This window comes from Epinephelus lanceolatus, chromosome 11, assembly GCF_041903045.1.
Source record: "Epinephelus lanceolatus isolate andai-2023 chromosome 11, ASM4190304v1, whole genome shotgun sequence".
Lineage (NCBI taxonomy): Eukaryota > Metazoa > Chordata > Actinopteri > Perciformes > Serranidae > Epinephelus > Epinephelus lanceolatus.
In genome coordinates, this window is record NC_135744.1 from 17749523 (window position 1) to 17771688 (window position 22166).

The following is a 22166-nucleotide window of genomic DNA, read 5'->3' on the forward strand; positions in this document are numbered from 1 at the left end:
AGCCAGAAGTGACCATATTTGGACAAGAGGTTGGAGCTGTGGAGGAATGAGGAGTGGATCTGACTCAGAATCCGAGGACACTGCCACTGTAGTGACTTGCCAGTCACAAGGTAGCAATGCTCTAAAGCATACCCTGCTTTATAGTCTTCTTTACTCTAAACAGGACTGTAAATTTACAGAATGGTCATCATGCTGTATTGAAGACGACTTGAAACTAGCATTTGAGACCTTAAAAATGTTCTGTCATCATCATGTATTTTTTCAGACAGTATTGAAAGCTGATGTGAACAAAATGTGACCAAGGAAACAAAAAAACAACCCGATCCACAATTATTTTATGAATCTTTTTATTTCATTGCAGCATCTGCACAAACAGAAAACAAAAAATATGTTGTTCTTATCAATTTGCATATAAACTGATAAATTCTCTTACACACATATATTTAGTATCAAAACAAAATTAAACAAGCATTTACATACAACCGATCTAAAATCCCATTAGTTAAAAAAAAGAAAAAAAAATATTAATATTATAATAGGAAATAAAAGCAAACAAATATTTACAAATTCTTTTGTTGAAGCTGAAACTAAAGTTATGTACACAGTGGGTGGTCAGTGCTCCCTCCATGAGGGAGACAGGAGAACTTGTTTCCTCGAGAAGAAACTCTTAAAAAAAATAAAACAATCATAGTGTTGAAATAACAGGATGTGTTTCCCATAAATGAACACATGTTGGACAGACGTGGGTCAATCAAAGCGGCACACTTGTTTTTATGGAGTGCAGGTGGGTGGAGCCTGCAGCCTCAGCAAACAGGGTGAGGTTGCAATGACGATAAAAAAAAATGTTTCTGCGACTGTCTAAATGTTTTGGCTTCACCAACCTGTTACACTTAAGTTAATGCCAAGTTTAAGTATCTGCTCGTAAAGTCTGTGGTTTTTAAAAGGGCAAAGACAACTACTGAAAACAACCAAACCAATATCATCCAGCTACAGTGTCAGAGCCAGAAATTTTAGTTTCAGTTACAGCCCAAACTGCGCCACCTACAGGCAACAAAAAAAACTGCAACAGCAGCAGTTTAATACTACAAATGTAGACATGGTGATATGGTACAGCTGCGGTAAGAAAATTACTACAATTTTAACTTTGCTAATAAGAAAAGTTTCATCCTTGAACTATGGTTGTGAATGCCTGGAATAGTAACTGAACACAATGCAAACAGTACTCTAAATAAAATTCACCTTTAACATTCATTGCCTGCAGGTGGAGCAATCGCAGGAGCTATTACTTTCTTTGCCTGTAGGGGTCGACACCAACATGTCAACATCAGCAGGTCTGACGTGCTGCTGCTGTTACATTCATTTTCAATAGGCAGGGCACAAATCTGCGAGTCCTAGGTTAGTGAAGGAATGACTTGCCACACTCTGCCTGTGACTGGCTAATACTCGTTGTCTTCACTGGTTGGATTGATTAAGTCTCAGCAAAAGGGTTGGAGCTGGTTGTGGTATGGTAAGAATGTCAGGGTAAGCCAATTAAAGGGAAGAGTAAGGCAGGCCATTCCTTCGCTATCCTAGGAAACACAAATTGACAGGGGGTACAAGTATAGAACTGTTCTTGCGCTAAACAAACAGCTCCCCCTTGTGGAAAGGCGGCTTGAAAAACATGACTGAGCAAGTCTGCGAGTCAACTGGAGCTGCTTGAAATTTCTCAACATGACATTGCTAACGTTCAGTTTTGTTCCTTAACACGCATCACTTTACGTTGATGTGTATCTGGTATTCTGACAAGGCAAAGTGCTAGAACCAGTGAGGAAAAGGTGAGATCAGGTGTGGATGATCAATGATAAAGTGAATGAATGACAATTAAATCATGATTCATATAGATAAAGTATTTCACTGCCTCAAATACAGTTTCTCAACTCTGGGATTTCTGTATTTTTGTACATGTCATTGATCACTATACAAGCTCCACTGGAAGACATTTGAATTTCAGTTATTATTCCGACAAACTGGAAAAGTTTGCACTGTAACCCAGTATAACCAGTAAGCTCATATAGGGCAGGTTTAGATTTACACATTAACTCAGTCTCCAAATTGTTTGTCTGTGGTGATGTCACTGGAGTTTGGGTTCTGAACTAGGTATGTTTACGGGTATTGACCGAATTACGTCGCTACTACCAAGTACTAATTCATGTTAAATCCAGCTGCAGACCTTCATGGCTTCGGGGTGCTTGGCGGCAGAGACAAGCAAAATTGCTTGTTCACTGTTGCTTGTTCAAAGATTTTTATTACTGCCTTTACAAAAGAGTTTAAAATTCATTAAAAAGAGTTTAATACTTAAAAAAGGTGGCATTGGGTATAGGTACTGAATCCCAGCTAACGGCACCATAACTGGTTTTGGTTCAAACATGAACCCAACCCTAAATGTTAGTTTCTTTTATTCTAACTTCTAATCTTATTCTCTCTACAAGAGAAAAAGGTGGCAGAAGATTGTCAGGAACAACGATGGTGACACTGACTCTCGAACTCTTCATTTGTACTGTGCAACATTTTTTTCCCCAAATGTAATTCCTGTCGTTGGCAGACGTTCAAGCTACACCACTGCACAAAAATGCGTGGGCATCCTGGGCTGGCAGAAGAGACTTTTTTTTATAAACCCCAAAAGAATGCCGGAGCCACAACTGACAATTAATGTCATGCAATCAAGTGAACGTTAACCTGCCCTTGGTCCAGGAAACAGGACTGACTGTGAGCTGTGAGAGTAATTTACCAGCCGCTCTGTACATTAAAACATTAAGGAATGATTACATAACAGGTTTATCCACCCACCTCTTTCTTTCTGAAGTTGAAGTGTTGAACAAATACAGAAGAGAAAAAAAAGGGGGGGGAAAAAACAGCGCTGAATAGAAACCGCAAGCAAACCGCAGACTGTCGTCAGAGGAGCTTGGTTGCCGCAGCAACGGGCAGTGTCATGGATACAAACATTGGCAAATCACTCTGCTCTCTGAGCTTGACAGGTATTACCTGTGCTGAAACAAGCATAACTGGGCGATTATTAACTTTTCCGTGGAGAGTTCTCTGATTGTGTTTGTTGATTTTTGTGTTTACTTTTTTCTTTTTGGCCCTTAAAGGGAGATCATATCCGGAGGAAGTTTCAACATGGAATATGACTCATATTAACATTTGTTTAAAAAAAAAAAAAAAAAGGCTGTCAAGTATAAATCGCAATACATTCATTGAATTCTCAGACACATGTATGCACACAGATATAAACAAATATTTACAAAGGCAGGACTGAGGGGAATACAGCTCCCCCTCTCCGTGAAAAAGTTCATACCTCAAAATTATAAAAGTTGACAGTGATGATGCTGATGATGAAGGTGGCAGCAGATTGGTAGGAAAACATATAGTTCATGTTTACAGGAGAAGGAGGTGTTTTCAGGTTGTTCCACAGGCTGCGGAAGAGCCTGACAACATAGTTCCATGATGTCGAGCGAATGTGTATGGGTTGCGTATTTATGCGTCGGACCAGTGTATGTTTTAAATGAACATACTGCATCTGTTCAGTGATGAGAACAGACACCAAAATCATCCCAGAGTCCCTGGTAGATCATTAGCTTTGGTGTTTCCGCAAACACTGTGTTGACTGATAGCAGATGACGAGTATTATCTCAGAAATACTGCGTATCATAGAGCTTGCCGTGACAGTTCTGTTGCCGGGAACTACTTTCTCTGTTTGGATAACAGAACAACTAACTCATACAAGGCCAGTTCGCCTGAAATGTCCATAATTCGTCAAAAAACTGCCTTTGGATTCTCTTTTCTGTGCATTTTCCCTTTTTCATTCCAATTCCCACTGTTAACTGCACCCCCAGTTGGCCTGTGGAAGGTGTGTGGTACCATGTGACTCCTGTAATACACCTGGAGTCTGCCTCTTTTCACCTGCCACAGAGGAGTTTCACCAGGAGATCAGGAAGCATAAAGAGAGCTAACTCCATCTCCCTCAGACCCCTCCATTGAACAGGAAGCCTGACCAACCAGTAGGTGTAGCGACAAAGATGTGATCATCACTGGTTTCCAACTAAATGTGTTTGATGTGGGTGTGCTCTGGATACTGCTATATGCTGACGATCACTCAACTTATAGCACTGAGCGCCAGAATAAACACAGGTGCACAGGGATGATTTTGGGACTGTATCTCTTCATGATTCCTTTAATGGGCTTAAGTTCAGGTGGCTGTTATGTCTGGATACTGCTGTATTTGTGTGTGATGGTTGGGATGGTTTGTATATACAGGTATGTCGGAGTTAATTCTGGTGGCGCTTCATGTGCAGGGCCAGGTGGTCAGAGCGTGAAAAGCAGCGGCTGCAGGCGATGCACTTGAAGGGTTTGGCTCCGGTGTGTTTCCGGTAGTGTCTGGTGAGCTCATCTGATCGGGCGAAACGCCAGTCACAGTTGTCCCACGTACAGCGGTAGGGCTTCTCACCTGCCAGAGAGAGGAGGACAGAAAGAAGGCATTAGAAACATACAGGGCATCTTATCAGAAAACAAGATTATGTACCGGTATATAAAGTCTGCTTGTAAATGTAATTTTTTTTTTTTTTCATTCACTGAGACATACAGCATCTGCTGCTGGTCCCTGAAAAGTCACACTGCAGTAAGCACCTTGCTCAAGGATACCTTGGTAGTTCTAAGGAAAGGGGAGACTCACACATATTTACAAAAGCGTAATGCACTCACTTGAAGATAAAAAAACCTGTATCCTCTTTTTTTTCAGAATTAACAAGATCATTAACTCGGGATTATGAGATTATGTGAGAAAAAACATCTACTCTTTTCTTCCTAAATTTGCAACATTACCTCAGAATTATGAGATAATGGCAAAAAAATCTGCTCTTTATTTTCTGAATGGACAAGATTATTATCTCAGAATTATGAGAAAAAAAATCTATTAATTTTCCATAAATTAACATTATTACCATAGAATTATGGCATAATGACAAAAATCTGCTTTTTTTCTAAATTAAGAAGATAATATCGTTAATTCAGAAAAAGGATTTTTTTTTTATCCTGTTGATTAAAAAACAGAGCATTTTTTTCCCATGGAAACTTTTCTCATCTTTAATCAATAATTTTGTTAATGTGATTTTTTTTCTTAAGAAAATGAATTATGCTTCCCTGCTTATCTACCCACACTTTCCCAGAGACTGATTTTGGATTCGGCCCAGAAACTGAAACAAGCTAACACCATGAGAGAAATGATAAAACAGGTTTGCATGCTCGAGTTAATTAAATTACGAATGACTAAACTGTACTATGCAGTCATCACAAAGGCGATTTGCGTTTTTCACAAGAAGGAGGAATCTGACTATGAAATTATTTGAATTTATTACATGCTGGGATTAATGCCAATATGCCTGAGAGGGGTTCCTCTGATATTACTGAAAAACTGCCTGTATGTGCGAACATGCTGTAAAGTCCAGATGTGCTGAAGACACACAGGACACGGATCAACAAATCGTCATGGCTAGATGAGTATACAAAGTTCTGCTCTGGCAGCCACACTGCTCAGACAAAGACGCACCAACAGTAACTGTTTCAAGTTTTGGCAGCTAAACCAGTCGTCAGTCTATGGATCATTGTTTGATGAGTGTGTGCCTGTTTTGTTTGTATCTCACGCTTGCAAACAACACCACAATGTAAAATGCTGTAACAAATGTTTATGAGTAAGGAAATACTTTCCTGATCGAAGCATACCCTATTGTTTCAAAATTATAAGGTACTTCTGGATAAAAAGGAATGAAAAGACAGAAACTGCGAGGCGGATATTCAAGGCGCCAAAGAACAACGTGCCAAGTCAATCTAACACAACACTTATCCTACCCCACCCAAACACTGACATTTCTCTGCTGTGCCACAACGTGCTATTGCCAAACAGTGAGCTAATCATCAACACAGAGCAAAAGCTGTTGAATAGGCTGGTATGCAAACAACATGAAAAAAAAAATATGCATGTTTCATCGCCAAGGTGGAAATTAATGTCTGAGAATCAATGCGAGGCAGGAGCACAAACAAAACTGAAAGGAGATAACTAAACAGTAAAACTCTGCTGAAGCCAAAGTCCTTGAACTGGTTTGATACTTTCCAGAGCCAAAAGGAAGAGTTCATGTCCTGAATTATTATATGACATTTTCAATAAATGTCATCTTAAAGGAACAGTGTGTAAGATTTAGGAGGATTTAGTGGCATCTAGTGGTGAGGATTAAAGCTTGCAACCAGCTGAAACTTCTCCATGTTGGAATTCCTTCAGTGTTCAGCCAAATTGTAAACCTAAAATGCTCTTTTTAAGCCTATGAATGGATACAAGACACTTGGATAATGCTGTACATCAATTTTAAGACACTTTTTTTTTTTTTATACAAAGAAACCTGTTTGTGTTCATCATTGATTTTTTTTCCCCAACAATCACTAAAATAAATACTAATGTCTCTCTTAGATTATTACCTCAGCGTCTTCCATTTTTTTTAAATTAACATTATATGTTGCTGAGCTGGAACATTACTTTTTCTTGTTGTTAGTTATCCTGCAGAGGTTTAATGGCACAAAATGTATTTCTAAATTGCGTCCTAGACTGAAAAGTCCCAGAGGAACTCTTTTATCAGCCAGTGTCAAGAGAGTTTGACTGTCTTTGGCTGTTGGGGCCATCAAGGACTCATTACCAGCGTGGGCCTCGTTAGTGCTGATTAGATAGCTTCTTCTATTGACCATCAATCACTCAGTGGCAGCCATTAGCAGAGCGTGGGGGTCCAAAGAGCACAGGGGGGTCAGGTGATATGAAGAACAAAGAAATAAGGATAACAGAAAGTGTTTTTAAGAAAAAAACTTCCTCATGATATGGCATGTTTCTAAAATATCCCATCCTTATTAGTCCAACAAAATCTTAAAGTGATCATAAACACATTTACAGCAGCATGGATCTCCTTTATCCCCACATGATTGAACCTAAGAAGCCGCTTTAATACAACAAGCACCTCAACCCCACATCAGAGACTCTGAGGCACTCCAGCCTCCTATCAGGACGATATCCTGTTTCTTGAGTTAACCGCTCTCGATGTGTGTGTAGAGGCGGAGTACAAATGTCTCCATATAAAAGGCTGAGGCTCTCGAGCCGCAGGTGTGTTTGGTTTTGCTCTATAGCTGCGCTGTCGGGGTCAAAAGCACAGCCGCCTCTCTGAGACTATTATCCCCCGAGGGCTGGCAAACAGGCCGGTGAAACACGACACATACACGCGCAGAACAAACACACTTGAGTGGTATATATTCCTAAACAAGCTGCCAAAATGTCAGGTGAAAACCTACCCCTCCATCCATCCATCCATTCATTCATTCATCCGTACATGCTTTTATTTTCCTTTCATCTGAAGGAGGAGATTTACCTGTTGATTAACTTATTACCTGAAAAGTGACAAGAAAACTGACTGGAGAATACTTGTATGGCTGTTAAAGTCAAGATCCTGACTGAAATTTAGCTGTCTCTATTTCAGTTCTCATGAAAACATAGCTGAATATGAGCTTTTCCAAAAAACTGAAACTCGTAGGGGCTTAAATTGAGCTTTTTGTATGTGTTTCAGCTGAATGATCTTACCCTTATTCACTCTGTAGTGATTTTAAGCTATGCACAGTTTCTCCTCTCAGCTTCTTGCACAATATATTTCCGTGTCCTCCTTTAAATCTAAAAGGCATCAGCACTCAAAAGCCTTTACAGGCATTCGTACAAAACAGACAGCGGTTGTTTGATCAGGTGGCTGATTAAAACGGTCGTTCTATTATCTCTCTCGTTCTGTTTCAAACACACTAATGAGTGCATGTAAGAATACGTCATAAACCATAATGGACAAACACACACACACAAACACTGCAAAACACACACTCAGAAATGTACAAGCAGTGTAACAGTGCATCAATCACTCAGGGACAAGAAAAGCTTTTTGTTACGTGCTGCTGTGTACTTTGTGAGGAACAATTGTATGTACTCTATATAGGGGACTTCAGCTCTGTCTTAAAAGTTAGCAAGTACTCTGATTACTGCTGATTCTGTTCTCCACATGACTTCAGAATGAAGCCAACATGAGGTTAAAATCAAACCTGTATAAAAAAATTACACTAAAAAAAGTGTCCCCTCACTTGTAGAAAAAAATGAACAAACAATATTACTTCACTTATGCCAAATTTTTTTTTAAGTGAGATCAGAGTGAAATAACAGTAGTTATATCAGCATGTTTCCATCCATGTTAACACTAAACATCCATGATACTTATAAAATATATATTTATATAGTTTAAATACCCATTGTTGTTTTTTTTTCAACATTAAACATATCATGAAAGTCAAATACAAATTTCAAGCACACTGTATGTACTGTCATATCCACCCACCTCATGTGTGTAACGCAACCTTATAACATGAAGTGAGATGCTGTTTGCACCCAGCTGTATATTCCTGGACATCCTAGTAACGTTGAAATATGATGTTAACAAGAACATGACACGGCACCACATTTATATTTTTCGATTCTGCTAAAGTTTATGTCCACAATGTGCATTCAGCAGCTTTAAACATCCTGAAAACTGAAAATCATGAGCCAACATAGCCTCACAAGGGACTCTAACCCCAGACTCTTGTGTGAAAGTCTTGTGCTTCATCCATCACCTGTTACTCCTTCCTTGGATTGTGTCTAATAAACCTGGCTCTGGCGGTACATTTGTGAGGTTTTTTCTTCTTGAACTACCAGTTTAATCTCAGAGAATATCTGGGAATGTCTAGTACTGGCCCAAACCATGACATCTTTGTGCTAATCCTAACCGCCTCCGACCTTGACATGTAAATGTGACGAGTACTAGCCAATCACAGCCAGCAGTGGGATTCATAACATGTCACTGGGATGGGTGTAAATAGCTGAATTGCTGCAGTGTGACCATTCTCACCATTCATATCTATTCCAGCACCCTTTGCACCACTGCACTATTGTCTTACTGTTTACAGAAATCATTGTTATTGTTACAGTGTTTTATACTTTCCTTTTTAGAATTATATATTTATATCTTTACATAGCAGTTAAATATTTAAGTTTTATCTTTGTTCAGCTTTGTTGTCCTTGTTTTAAGTGTATGTCTATTTCTGTGTATGTACATTGAGGGCAACAGAACTGGAGTCAAATTCCTTTACTTAAAGGCCAAAAAAGCAGATTCTGTATTGACAAAAAAATTAAAATGCGTAGATCTTTCAAACCACGTGCAAACTTATTTCTTCTACCTCAAACCATTCATGCCCCACATGACTATCCACAGTGTAGTATAATACACCAGAGCATGATAATAACACTTTATAACCATCTCTTCCTGGTTTTACTGAGTCAAAGAGCAAACACTTTCAGGCTCTCCAGGACGCCCATAAACTCTTTGTGGACCTCTTAGCTTTATCAGCTCAGTTAGTGTTTGTGAAGAGGGCTGGAGGGTTCCCTAATCAGGCTGATAGCACTCTACTCTGTACACACACACACACACACACACACGTAGACGCACTAACACAATTACAAAAGTCAGCGTGCAGAGCTCAAATGGCTGCTGAGGCCACAGTCAAGGTTGGCTGGTACAGGTGGGAGGGGCAGATTGGGCTGTCAGTGACCGCAGATAGTGATGCACTCCAACAACATGCACATCAACAGCTCCCAGGTGGTTCACGCTTCAATCAAAGGCACGTTGGCAAAGGCTGCTCTGTCCATTGATAACACTGAAGCTGAAGCAGGGATTCAAACTGACAGCCTGTTTGTGGTCTGGCCTGGTGTTGTTGACAGCGGGAATACCAAAGTATAAGATACATTCACCTGTAGAAAACAACTGCGTCACCACCACTTGGAAGAATTGGAGCTAATGAGGTTGATTTGGAGGAGTCCAGTGTAACAGTCCTTTTACATCAAGATTTTAACCTGTGTCTCATGCAGGCTTGAGCATCAGCCATGAGCCAGTCCCAGCATGCACTGTGTGGGATGCAGGATACACGCAGATGAACACCTTTACACCAGTCTAGAGTTTACAGTTTATCTAAAATGCTTGTGTTTGACGTGTGGGAGGAAACTGCAGCAACCTGTTTATGAGCATAAAAACTCCACACAGAAAGGTTTTCAAATAGTTTGTGCTGCAAGGGGACAGTAAACTCGTGAACCACCGTTTCATCTCACCCTGACCAATTCCAAATTTGATACATAAACATCTACAACTGAAGCTAATCACCTCCAGTGTTGGTTAATCTCCTGAGCTGCCATCAACTTTATTTCTCAGGAAAACCTTGTGAGAAGATGACTTCTCTTTATAATGGTGATCAGTGCGTATCAGTGTTCGAAAAGTAGGTTACTTCTGGTGAAGAAATCAACTGATACTGACATACTCTTGCTGTAACTCACACTCTCAGACCCACACAACTTCCTGATACTATCGCCTGAAGGTTGGAAAAAAAAAAAAAAGAATTCATATCTCACTTCCAGCGAATTGAAACAGACACCGATGAGGGTTGATGTTTCACAACATTAAAGATTGGCTGCCGGCACATGACAGACCGCTGATGCAATGTATAGATTACTGTAGGGCTGCACGGTATATGCGGTAGACGGTAGAAATGATATAAACTTGGCCCACGGTAGAGATTTGCGCTCTACCGTCCTATCGTCGATGACGTCATCGCACCTGCCTCAGTGCAAAAATGGCTGCGAGCACAGAGACAGCGGAGCAAGAGGAGCTGATTCACGTCCGTGATTTAGCGTAGCACGTGCAACATGTGTTGCTGGAGAACTTGTGAGTGAGTGAGTTAATGTCTTATGAACAGCCCCGGACTTCTCAGACTCTTTTAGCGACTTACCGCTCAGAGTGAACTCATTCAGTGTCTCCTCTGGCAGCAGCACAGCGTCTCTCCCTCTCCTCTCTCGCCGCACGCACACGGGAGTTGGTTTTCAGCAAGAGAGTTTGTCATAAACCTTTGGTAATGTAAACCTATGTGACGCTAGGGGCTCCACAAAAAACTCCATATGTGAATGTGTGATAGTTGTGGTATCATAGCAGCCTGTCACAGGTTACAGCCTGATGATTAGAGGAGAAATGGCAGAGCATAAAGGTCCGGGTGGAAAAAACACAACTCAGTCATTTAGGATTTTGCTAAAAGAAGGAAATTACCTTTTGATATAGATCCCAGGGGACATTTTGCACCATAGAGTACTGGGTTTTAATTTTGAGTTTTGAGATCTGCATTCTGCACAATAAATGCTCTAAAGATACATTATATCTTTGCTTTTGTTGTTTTTTTTTTTATCAATTAAGCTTTGCTAAGGGACTACAAAACCCATTCAGAAACACTTCTATTATAACTTTTACACTTAAATTTATACCGTGATAAATACCGTTACCGTGAAGGGATTTGATTTATACCGTGATATAAATTTTAGGTCATACCGCCCAGCCCTAGATTACTGTAAAGAATGACAGCAGATATAGAAACGCTCCTTGTGGCATGCACAAACAGACACACAGGTGCACTGCATGCTAGAGTGGAAACAATTGAGTAATCGATCTAGAGATGCTAAATGCCAAAACTCACTGTTTTTAAAGACTTCTTAGGCTTTGGGATATTGGGGTGGGTATTGCTCTGTTGATATTTTATAGAACGATCAATTGTTGAATTTAATTGTTGGTGTCTGTATTGGCCTTCAATTCCCTTAGTCACACGAATAGAGACACTATGGTTTTATTTTATCAGTAAGTCTGTCAATCACAATCTGTCATCAAATGTAAACAAGGGTGTAAACACAGAGTCTACGTGAGGAATAACAATAGTAATAATAATAGTAATAATAATAATGATAATGATAATAACAATAATTATGTCTGAAGCCAGCAATTAGAAATGTTTTAAAATCAACTGGAAACCACTGCAAAGAGGCTACAATTTGGATTATGTTATCTTTTCTATTTACTGTGAACAAAAGACTGGCCACAGCATTCTGTATGAGTTGAAGGTGTGAACAGGCTTTACCACTCAGGTTAGCAAACAGAGAGCTGCATTAATCACTTCTGATAAAGATAGAGTATACAAGTCAGAGAGTGAAAAAAAACCCTACATATTGAAACAATTTCAAATTAATGCAAAAAGGGACTGGACTAGATTTTTAAAGTAAAGTTTGGAGTCCAAAATTAGGTGCAGTGTAAAGTGTCAGATTGCCAAATTCTATGAGTTCAATGAGCAGAAAAAGACTATTTTGTTAAACTATTAGACATTTAAAATTGGATTATTAGCCAAAAAGCATCCATCCCTGTGACAAACTTGCTGTGCTAACAACAGCGGAAATGTGCAACATTTTTGCTACTATACTAAATATCAAACAAAAGCCAGAGACTGTGTTTCAAGTTGCTGTGAGCCGAAAAATTCACCACTTCGAGGAAGCAGAGAGGAGATAAAGTTATGTCAGAGCCTCACGGTGCAGAGTCTCTCCTCCTCCCTCTTTGCATCGTGTTTGCAGCAGCTTGTACCAAACAGTATTGTAAAAGTTATGAGCACTCACTCTGGAGCAAAATCTTGGGACCAAAACGTCTGACTGATGATTTGAATATCCAACTTTCAGGGGACAGCCCTACAGATCACCATATTTGTGCAAGATTAGAAAGTAATGAGAGAAGAGGCCTGATCTATGCAACATCCACACACTTGTTCAGGTTTTGTTTATTTTGCCTAAAATATTCCAGTGCGGTTTACAACAGCCAGGCCAGTATTTCATCACATGCTCAAGTTATGAGTCATCATCAACTGATACAAAACAAGATTAGGCAAGCCTGGTTTTGCGAGATCGCATGTGAAGCCAGTTTAAGAGATTCACAGAGTGACCAGAATGAGTTTACCGGGGCGTTTACTTTCCACACGAACTCTGGACAAAGTGCAGTCTGCTACATGTTGCTGTGCGATATGGTGCGATTTTTGGTCAATTAACACAACGTGCAGAAGGGACTGTCGATTCATTGAGGAGTGTCAGTGGCTCTCTTTAAGGGGAACTTAGTTGGCTGTATATTGTCGTAAAAAAAAACCTGCTGAATCTAGAAATACAGTTGCTAAGTTTGCAACATTGGGGAGATTTTAAATGCAGTGGTTCCCATACCAAGAGTCAGGATACACCAAAGGGGGATGCCAGATGGGATAGGAAGGGAAGAAACAGAATAAGGAAAGAAAGAACAAAGACTGGAATAAAGCAATCTGACAAGGAATAACCTGTTGTTGTTTGAACTGGTCATTCACCCTGTGATGCAGGGAGACATAGCTTGGTTTATAGGGGTAAAAAGCCAAAAACACTGTTAACTAATAGCCCACTGGATCTCCTTAAAACTGTTCTGCAATGAGAACAAGATGCAAAAAGAACCACAACAATTCTGAATCATGCCTAAGGGGAGCAGATGAGTTTCACAGTTTGATTTATTTGATGTCATGTTAATAACAAAACCTCTTCCAGGTGCAAAATGAGTGTACCACAGATGATTCAACTATTGTCAAAGTGGTCAAATATGTCATAGACAAACTGATAACAACTTACAGTATTTGTTCGTCTTTGTTAGCTTAGCCAGTAAGATGGTGACGATGGGATTGTCAATCTCACCATGTTATACAGCCCATATATGACATTTCTCTCTAATACTGTTTACATTTGTGTCTAAATTGTCAACAGCGTACTTGAATAATGTCTCTACTCTCTTACTAGTTTCTTGTATTGTTCTGTTTACTATTCTCACTGCATATTTTACAATCTATTTGTCTTATGCGCTGATGTATCCTGCTGCAACAAGCCAACTTCCCCACAGCGATCCATAAAGTTTCATCTTATCTGTTTATGACCACAGAGAGATCTGTTTCTATTTGCACGCTCATTCACGTGTTCGCTCTTTCTCTCTCGTCACTGTTTTCACACACAGCGCATGAGTAAATCTCTCAAATCTAGGTCTGAGGCTGCTGGGAATCCGCAGGTTTCATCTTACAGAAGGGAAACACATCGAAACCAGCCTTCCCCCATTCTGCAAACCCCCCTCCACCTTCCTCCTCCATCCTCTGAAAAGGGACTGAAAAGCTGGAGTAACTGGTTTGGCCTTTTAACAGCGGTGTTTTAACAGCATGTCTTCCCTCTTTTTTTTCCTCTTTCCTTCCTCCTCCCTCCCTCCTTTGTTCTCTCTCTCTCTGGGGAAGCTCAGACGACAGGTTTGAGCACGTATAAACATGGCGGAGAAAAAAAAAAAGTCTTCAGAAAACTAATGCTAATGCTTCTATGTCAATCTTCCTTTTCATTGTGTTCTTCACCTCTACTGGGTGTAACGAAACTGGTGATGTGACAATATAAGCAATACACAAATATATAAACTGAAGCCAACTCAACTCTGAGCTAAGTGGTTACAGTGGTGAGATTGTGACTGGACGGTCGCTGGTTTGAATCCCAAAATTAGTTCAGATATTTGGACAGAAAGAGTGAATACATTTGATTTCAGAGGGCAGCACACAGGTGTGAATTTGTGCAAGTCCTGATTCTCAGAAATTAAAATTTAATGCTATTATTTAGGTGCAAGAGATCCAAGAAAGCTGATTTTCTTCCATAATACACAATACAAAGTTATATTTCTTACTATTTTCAATCAGGTAGCCATTGGTTAGTGACTTAATATCTTATCAGAAAATCCAGCCACCTGATGCAACTGCAGACCTGAAGTTATTCTTTGTTGGTAAATGGAACATTGCGTTGATTCACTCAGAGTGCTGAAGTCACGCTCGCATTAAAGGGAAACTTTGCTGATTTTCGACCAGGTCTGTTTCACAGCAGTGTGTGCAAAATGCATTACGGTGGTGTGAAATGTGTCATTGATGATGCATTTCCTGTCACCCAGCAGCTTTTGCTCACAGTATGGGGGGCAACCCGGTGCTTGCGGCACAGGGGGAAGCCTGGCGCCATTCATCTGCACACACAACACAACGCCGTGACATAGACCTGGTTGAAAATCTGCAAAGTTCCCTTAACTGATTGGCATTGACTGATTTCATTTCTGATAGTGGACAGTGATGTGCAATTATATGTCAGGGCAATGAAACACCAATGCAGCATCTATTTCAAGTTGAACCCAGAGAAGTGTTTTCTTACCTGTGTGCGTCCTTTGGTGTGCCTTGAGATGAGAGCTCTTTGTGTAAACTTTGGTGCAGCCTGTAAAGAAATCAAAGACAAAGATCATGAGCCAGGCTGACAGCGGAGAAGTGCTCACCTGGTGCAAAGTTTACATTGGCCATAAAGCTGTTATCCACAGAGAAAATGTGCCATTTCTTGACTTTGTTTTTCACCTGTGACCCAGTGAGAATGACATACCAGCAGACAAACACACACTCGCCAACCAGGATCTTTTGTAAGGGAAACCAAGTGGACCATTCCAAACAACTAGTCTCATACACTCCCAATTAATCAAAGTCTTGAAGGCTGAGAATGACTAATTGAGAGCAATGTTTTTGCAGTTTGTAATCAAATATGCCGGCAACCTGGAATCTGTGCGACACGTAAAAGAGAGGTGGTGTATTACTGACAGATTTGCATTTGTGCTTTTGCTTTGAGTTTATTTACACAACAGTGACATTGGTAGAAAGCAATTTGAACCAACTTGTTGGAGTGGTTTTGTTGAAACTTGTTTTGTTTTCATTAGTTATTTTTGTCGCAAACGGTTAATAAATCCCAGGAATCCATGCAGGGCTTAAGCTTCTCATTGTGTGTGTGTCTCGTGTTAAAAATGGAGGCATGGTAGTGGCGCTTCAATGTTTACTTTGTGTGTATGGGCAGATATTGGATGGCATGCTGGTTTGTATGATCCCAAAGACGCTCTGCATGTGATCAGTGGTATATGTTCTGCTCACTGCAATATTGGATGTAGAGCACAGTACAGAAGCAGAGTGCATGACCGGCATGTATCATGTAGCAGGAAAGCTCCAGAAAAGTCAACAGAAAGAAGGAAATTGCACCAAAAAGCCTGATAATGACAGTGAATTGTGTGTTTTAGTTTGCTTTTCAGACAGCACTGGTAGTTACCCTGTGAGAGGTAACAAACAGTCAGATTATTTCCATGACACTGTCTTTTAGCTTGTAGAATAATCTGTTTATGTTCAAGACATTGTCACTAAAATCAAAGAACACAAACGACAAAGAAAAGATGTTTCCTGTCGCCAGTGGAGAATTATTTCCTCACTTTATGAAAAGTCATTGTAAAATTAAGACAAACATGTTTCAAATTTAAAAGTAAAATGCAAATAAAACAGACCTGGGTAGTCGCAGAAGTGGATCCTCCTCTTCTCCAGCTCTGGGTTGTTCCGCCTGTTGTATTTGGGACCTGTCAGGACACCCTGGCCGTGTGTCATGAGCAAAGCATGCGGAGACAACCCTGTCAGCTTTATCCCTCCCAGACGCTGCTGGTATGGAGGCGGAAGTTGGGGCGCTAAGCTGAGCAGCTCCGCCTGAACGTCTGGGCTCCCTGGCTGAGAGTTTGGGGGTGAGGGTGGCAGGCTGTGGGGTGCTGTGTGCTGGGATGAGTTGGCCGGAGAGGCCTGGTAGTAACTGTGATGCTGCGGTAGCTGATGCTCTACCATCATGTAGTTGCTGTTGCTTGTTGGTAACGCAACATTGCCGAGGTTCAGCATGGTCCTGCCACTCGTGGAGGCGTGTGCAGACGGGCTGGTTTGGGTCAGAGTCATGGTGAGGTCAGCAGCGCTGGTGATGGGCATGTGGTAGACCTGTGGCTGGGGGGCCGGGGGGCCGATGTGAAGCTCTGTGTCCAAATTTGGCTGCTGCTGCTGCTGCGACCCTACAGGCGCAGTCACCACTCCTCCAGAGCTCATGTCTGGTTTGATGAAAACATTGTTGACTACAGGCGGCATGGTGAACACAGAGGTGAAGTCTGGCAGGGCCTGGGTGGTGGTGTTGGGGATGGAGCAGGGCACTTCGAGCCCGGGCTCTATCTTGATCTGCTGTGGCGTGAGAGTCTTGGTGTTGGCCCGGTAGAGGCCTGTGCGGAGATGAGTGGTGCTGGGAAGGATGACGTTGATGTTGAGGCTGTAAGGGGTGCCAGTTTTGTCCTCAGAGAAGTACTCGTCAACGACAGAGGCGCTGTCTCGTCTGTATTTCTTGTCAACGGTGTCAATCAGGTTGCTCAAGAGAGGACTGTTGACCTGGGGGAGGTATTTGTCCAACTCTAGTCGAGTCTGAAAAGAAACAAAGGAGAGGAAGAGTAAAACATGTGTAATGAAACTGCAATTTACCACAAGTTTAACTAGTTATTTTGTAGAGCCTGATCCTCACTAAGTGATTTCCCAAATGTCTTACTGAGCCTTACATAAGAGTATGAACCTGGTGTCAGTCAGAGTTGAGCACACTGCCATGCAAACACAACAACTTCTTCTATCATCTTCTAAAATGCTGCATCGTCACTCCCAGGGTTTGGGGTTTAATTTCCACTAAAGCATTTAACCAAAGTATCAGCTATAGGACACTGTGGAAACATCCACAACAGCAGCTGCAGCTACTGTTTGGCACAATATTTGTTTAACATCGACATGGACAGAGTATTTGTTTAACTGCTGTAATTATTTTGTGAGATTAATTGGCTGCAGATGGTGATAAGGTGACTGTGAAATGGCTCAGTTCCACCCAATCCACAGTTAATAGAATGAAGCCAAAATACATACAGATGTGTGTACTGTATATATATGCATTGAGGTGAGAGACAGCAGAGTAATTAAAAGAGAGTGAAAGCTGTTTTAGGATTAAAGAAAGGTTTTAGAGAAGTGGGTACCAAGACCACCTCCTTCATCCCTTCATCATCCTCCCCTCCTTCATACCTCACATTCCTGTTCCCCAGTGGAGCTCACTGCCCTGACTAACAGTCAAAACCAGGATGAGAGACCGACAGCTAGAGGGATTCCACCTATCCAGATGTATGTTACTCCTTTTACATTCAGGGCTGCAACATGTTTCACTAGTTAGCACCTGCTGCATGCTGGGAAACGAATTAATCAGTGATAAGTAACTGTTTGGTTGGAATTAAAATCTGCAAACTGTCATAGATTCATAAAAGCAAATAGTGAATATTTATTGGTTGTTGCTTTATTCATGTGCTAATCATTAGGTGGGTCTCGCAGCTGATATAAAAACAAAACCTAGACACTAAAAGCTTTTCACTTTGCTGATTTAAGATCTCATTGTACAACAGTTGTTTCTTAGGGAAGTGATGTGTTTTACATTTCCATTTCATCTGGGATAAAGATGGGAAGACGCAATCAAGCCACAAGAAATACAAAGATCAGTATGATGCAGTGCACTTCAGGTAAAGAAAAGGGAAAAAGGAGAGAACTGGACAGGTCACCAGACTATCACAGGGCTGATACATGAGCCCTTTTTAAATAGGAATTGTGCAAATTTGCAGGAAAGCCCAATCAGTCTTCTTTCAGCATTGGCAGTATAAACTCAAAATCGGGGAGTGCGGCAAAATGCTGCCTACCTACTTTTGTTCATACAGAATACACCTTTTTCGGGGCAATGGGGGGCGTGAGCAAGTAACAAAACGTGTAGCTCAGCGCGTGACGTAAACAGTGACGTGGGAGGGAAGCTGCGGCTGATCAGTCCTTCTGTGATTCTCTCGTAAGTCGGGCCGTTCCGCACCATTCCCGTCATTTGCCGGTTAATGGCCTCTTCGGTTGCGAGGACAAGGAGTTGCTCATCTTTACAGTGTCTGGCAGGTTTCCCTCTTGCTACTAGCTGCTCGCTAATTCCTGCTATCAGCTGTTTCCTGTTTATCCACCGCCAGTGGCTCGCACATGCGGCGTCATCAACTAAATTGGGCACCTCGGATCAACTCGCCAATCCGGCTCCATGTGTCTAAAGGCTCGCAGCTTGCTGGCAACCCTATGGACAATTTAGAGTCACCAATTAACCTGCATGTCTTTGGACTGTGGGAAGAAGCTGGAGAGAGAAAAACCAGAGAAAACCCACGCTGGTTTGAAGCAGGAACCCTCCTCCACTCCTCTCCACCTCAAAATTAGCCCAGTAAAACCTAGTGATAACTGCAAATATTGGTAAAACTAGCAGTCATGTGCACCTGACAGCCACATTTGGTCGCTGACTACCTGTCTGAAAATGCATTAACATTTGAGACAGATGTCTGAAATAGATGCACCACCACCACAGTCCATTCTATATCTTTTCCAACATAAGAGTGGTGTTTTTCTTTCTTAAGTGACTGTTTTTCGCTGAGAGGTGATACCACAGACATATAACATGCAGAGAGTCTGTTCCCTAGAAAACAGTCAAATTAAATAAACCAACTCACACAAATCACAAAGTGAGTTAAAATTGCCGGTAGCAGCAAGAATTCACCTCTTAAATGTGCAACTTCATGCAAAGCTATAAAACCTATTTCATTAATTGTCTATTCACTCTAAATGATGAAATCCTACATAATCAGACTATTATCTGACAAACTGCTGACTTCTCACAAAACATCTGTACATTCATGTTTTCATATGTGCTCAGGTTTGAAGTAGATGAGATCTTGTGGGGAAAACAGTGATGTCAGGTATTTTCAAACACCGAACAAAACTGAACAATATAAGAATGAAAACCTGATGACAGGTGTTGCTGTTTTGTTTTTTTATGTTATAAGGGCGACGCAACAGTCAATCAAATCTGATCCGATCTACTTGCGTAACAGATGATAAAGGTGAAGAAACTGCGGATTTGTTGAAATAGAGAGAGAGAGGTTTTTTAAGCGACAAGACCAGACAGGTGGAGGATTGTCTAAGAAAATAAATTGCAGGTATTTTTCTCCCTGTTTAAGCAGAGGGCATTATCTGATCTTAATCCTGATTAACTCGTGTGTGTGTGTGTGTGTGTGTGTGTGTGTGTGTGTGTGTGTGTGTGTGTCATTCAGAGTCTATGAAGCAGAGACTCACTCTTTTAGAGGTGCATTAGCCGTTTCGTAAAGAATCTGTGCTGCAGAGACCGACCACCACACCGAGGAACATGTGCCACACAAATGCAAAAAAGCAAATGTATGTCTGCGAGCACAAACCTACACAAATGAAGGCATGCATGCGCAGATGCACGCCAATATACCGACACACAATCAACTACACACGGGCACACAAACAGAGAGTTCCTTCCATGGGTGTGGCCGATGGAAGTGGTTCGATGCGTGAAGAATATGATGAGAAACAAAGCAATCAGCCAAACCAAAACAAAGGCTGAAGGCATGAGAAAGATGTGGCGAAACGTAAACATAGTCAGGTAAAAATAGACCTGCCAGACAAATCTGATCATCGCAGTGACAACAGATACATGGTTCTGAAAAAAGGATGAAGGGAGGGAGGAAAGAGAGCAAAACAAAATAGAAGGAAGTGAAAGAGAACAAAAGACCACGAGAGAAAGAGGGAGAAAATGACTGAGCAGCTAATTATGAAACTGATATGATGCAAGAATGAGGGCAGCTAACCCGATGAGGACAACAGAATGGATTCAAAGCGACGGTTGATCAGGAAACAGCTCACACACACCTGATGGGAAATCTGCACATTTCTGAATTCATAGAAACATGCTGTACATTTTGCTGCTGCACAGATGTAACAACAGTTCTCATTTCTCTCAGTTGTGTAACCAAACGCATGTTCAAAATAATTCTTACTCTTTACTTTTTTTTATACACTGATTGATTTTTTAAACAACCATGAAAAAAAACAGGAAGGGTTTGGGGGATCCTTTTTATGCATTCTGGCACCTTACTTACATTCAAAGTACAAAAAAAATCCCATTATGAAGCTATTTATTTTCATTGTGATTAATAAAATGGTCAGCAGGCCACATGTTACCGTTATGTGGGCTGGATCTGGCCCATGGGATGTAAGTTTAGTATCGCTGCCCTACAGAAACCATAACCCAGAGTGTACAGTGCAGTCCTGGACTGGATCGAATGAACTGGGACAAATGACCTAACGAGGTGCTGATGTGCTCGAGGTCGTGTCCAAACAGCTGAACAGGAGGCACAAAGCAGCAGAGAAGACCTGTTTCAACACTCGTATTGTGCAACGCTGCTTCAAGTGCCAGCGCCATCAACACACAAACACACACCCCACAGCCCCTAATAATCTGCTGATATATTTTCATACACAAACTTTAGAGGGTTATTGTTTTTTGGGCAGCTGGAGGGGTCAGTTCTTTGTGTGTGCATGTGTGTGTAAATACTGTATAAACATATTTGTAATGTGAAGGATATGTTGTGTTAAATGTGATCTTGAAATGTTTCTGTTTTCATCACTGGCTCCATAATTTCAGGCTTTTTAGAGCTTTAGTTCAGTATTAATGCACATTCAGCTGGTTTTAAGCAGATATAATATCAGTTGAAAGTGTTTAAAACAATGCAACTCATCTTTTTCAAATGGTAAGCTGCACATTTGTTTTTTTTTCAAAGCTCAGTACAAACAGAAAAAATGTGTTTCTGTGTAAGTGTCTGAGTATGCGTGTGTGTGTGTTTAATCACTGGTGCTCACGGTGGCTAATAGATGCCCATCGTTCGTCGCCGGTGAACTCACACCACCTTGTCATCAGTGCAATCTGAGCGCTGGGTGAAATTAAAGTCTTGGGTATTTACTGAGGGGAAAAAAAAGACAACAAATACAGCCTCTCTGTTTCCGTCCCTCTGAGGGCTCCTGTGTGCCTCTCGGGCCGGGACACAAACAGGCCCTGTGCTGCGGGGGCTGCTGGCAGCTGTAACCCTTGGGTGCCCTTGGTCACTTCCCCTGCTGGCCTGCTGTTGATCCCTCTTGCTGTCAAGCTCTGCTCCCTGATTTGCTTGCATCGTTTTTCCACTACTGGCAGTTCCCTGTTTAGCTTTTAGAGAAAGGCTGTTGGGATCAAGGCAGGATGCTGATGCAGTTTCTGTAACACAGAGCCAGGTACAATTTTGCACCGAAAGTTTAAATACTGAAGTTATTTTGAAGTTTAAACCTAAAAAAAAAACAAGAATGCCTTTATTTATGTGTCTGCATGCAGTGCAAAGATATGCTGAAGGCTTAGGTTAGCCTGG

At 41.2% G+C, this 22166-nt stretch overlaps 1 protein-coding gene across 2 annotated transcripts in view; it reads right to left on the reverse strand.

The window, feature by feature from the left end:
* Positions 1–330: 330 nt before the first annotated feature.
* klf5l (Kruppel like factor 5 like) overlaps positions 331–22166 on the reverse strand; it is a 30772-nt gene continuing 8936 nt past the window's right edge. For both annotated transcript variants that reach the window (XM_033649299.2, XM_078172324.1), the window contains exons 2-4: positions 16359–17295; positions 15203–15262; positions 331–4483 (exon numbers count right to left, since the gene is read on the reverse strand). In XM_033649299.2, the coding sequence (XP_033505190.1) occupies positions 4305–4483; positions 15203–15262; positions 16359–17295 (1176 nt within the window). In that variant the 3' untranslated portion in view covers positions 331–4304. The remainder of the gene's footprint in view (positions 4484–15202; positions 15263–16358; positions 17296–22166) is intronic.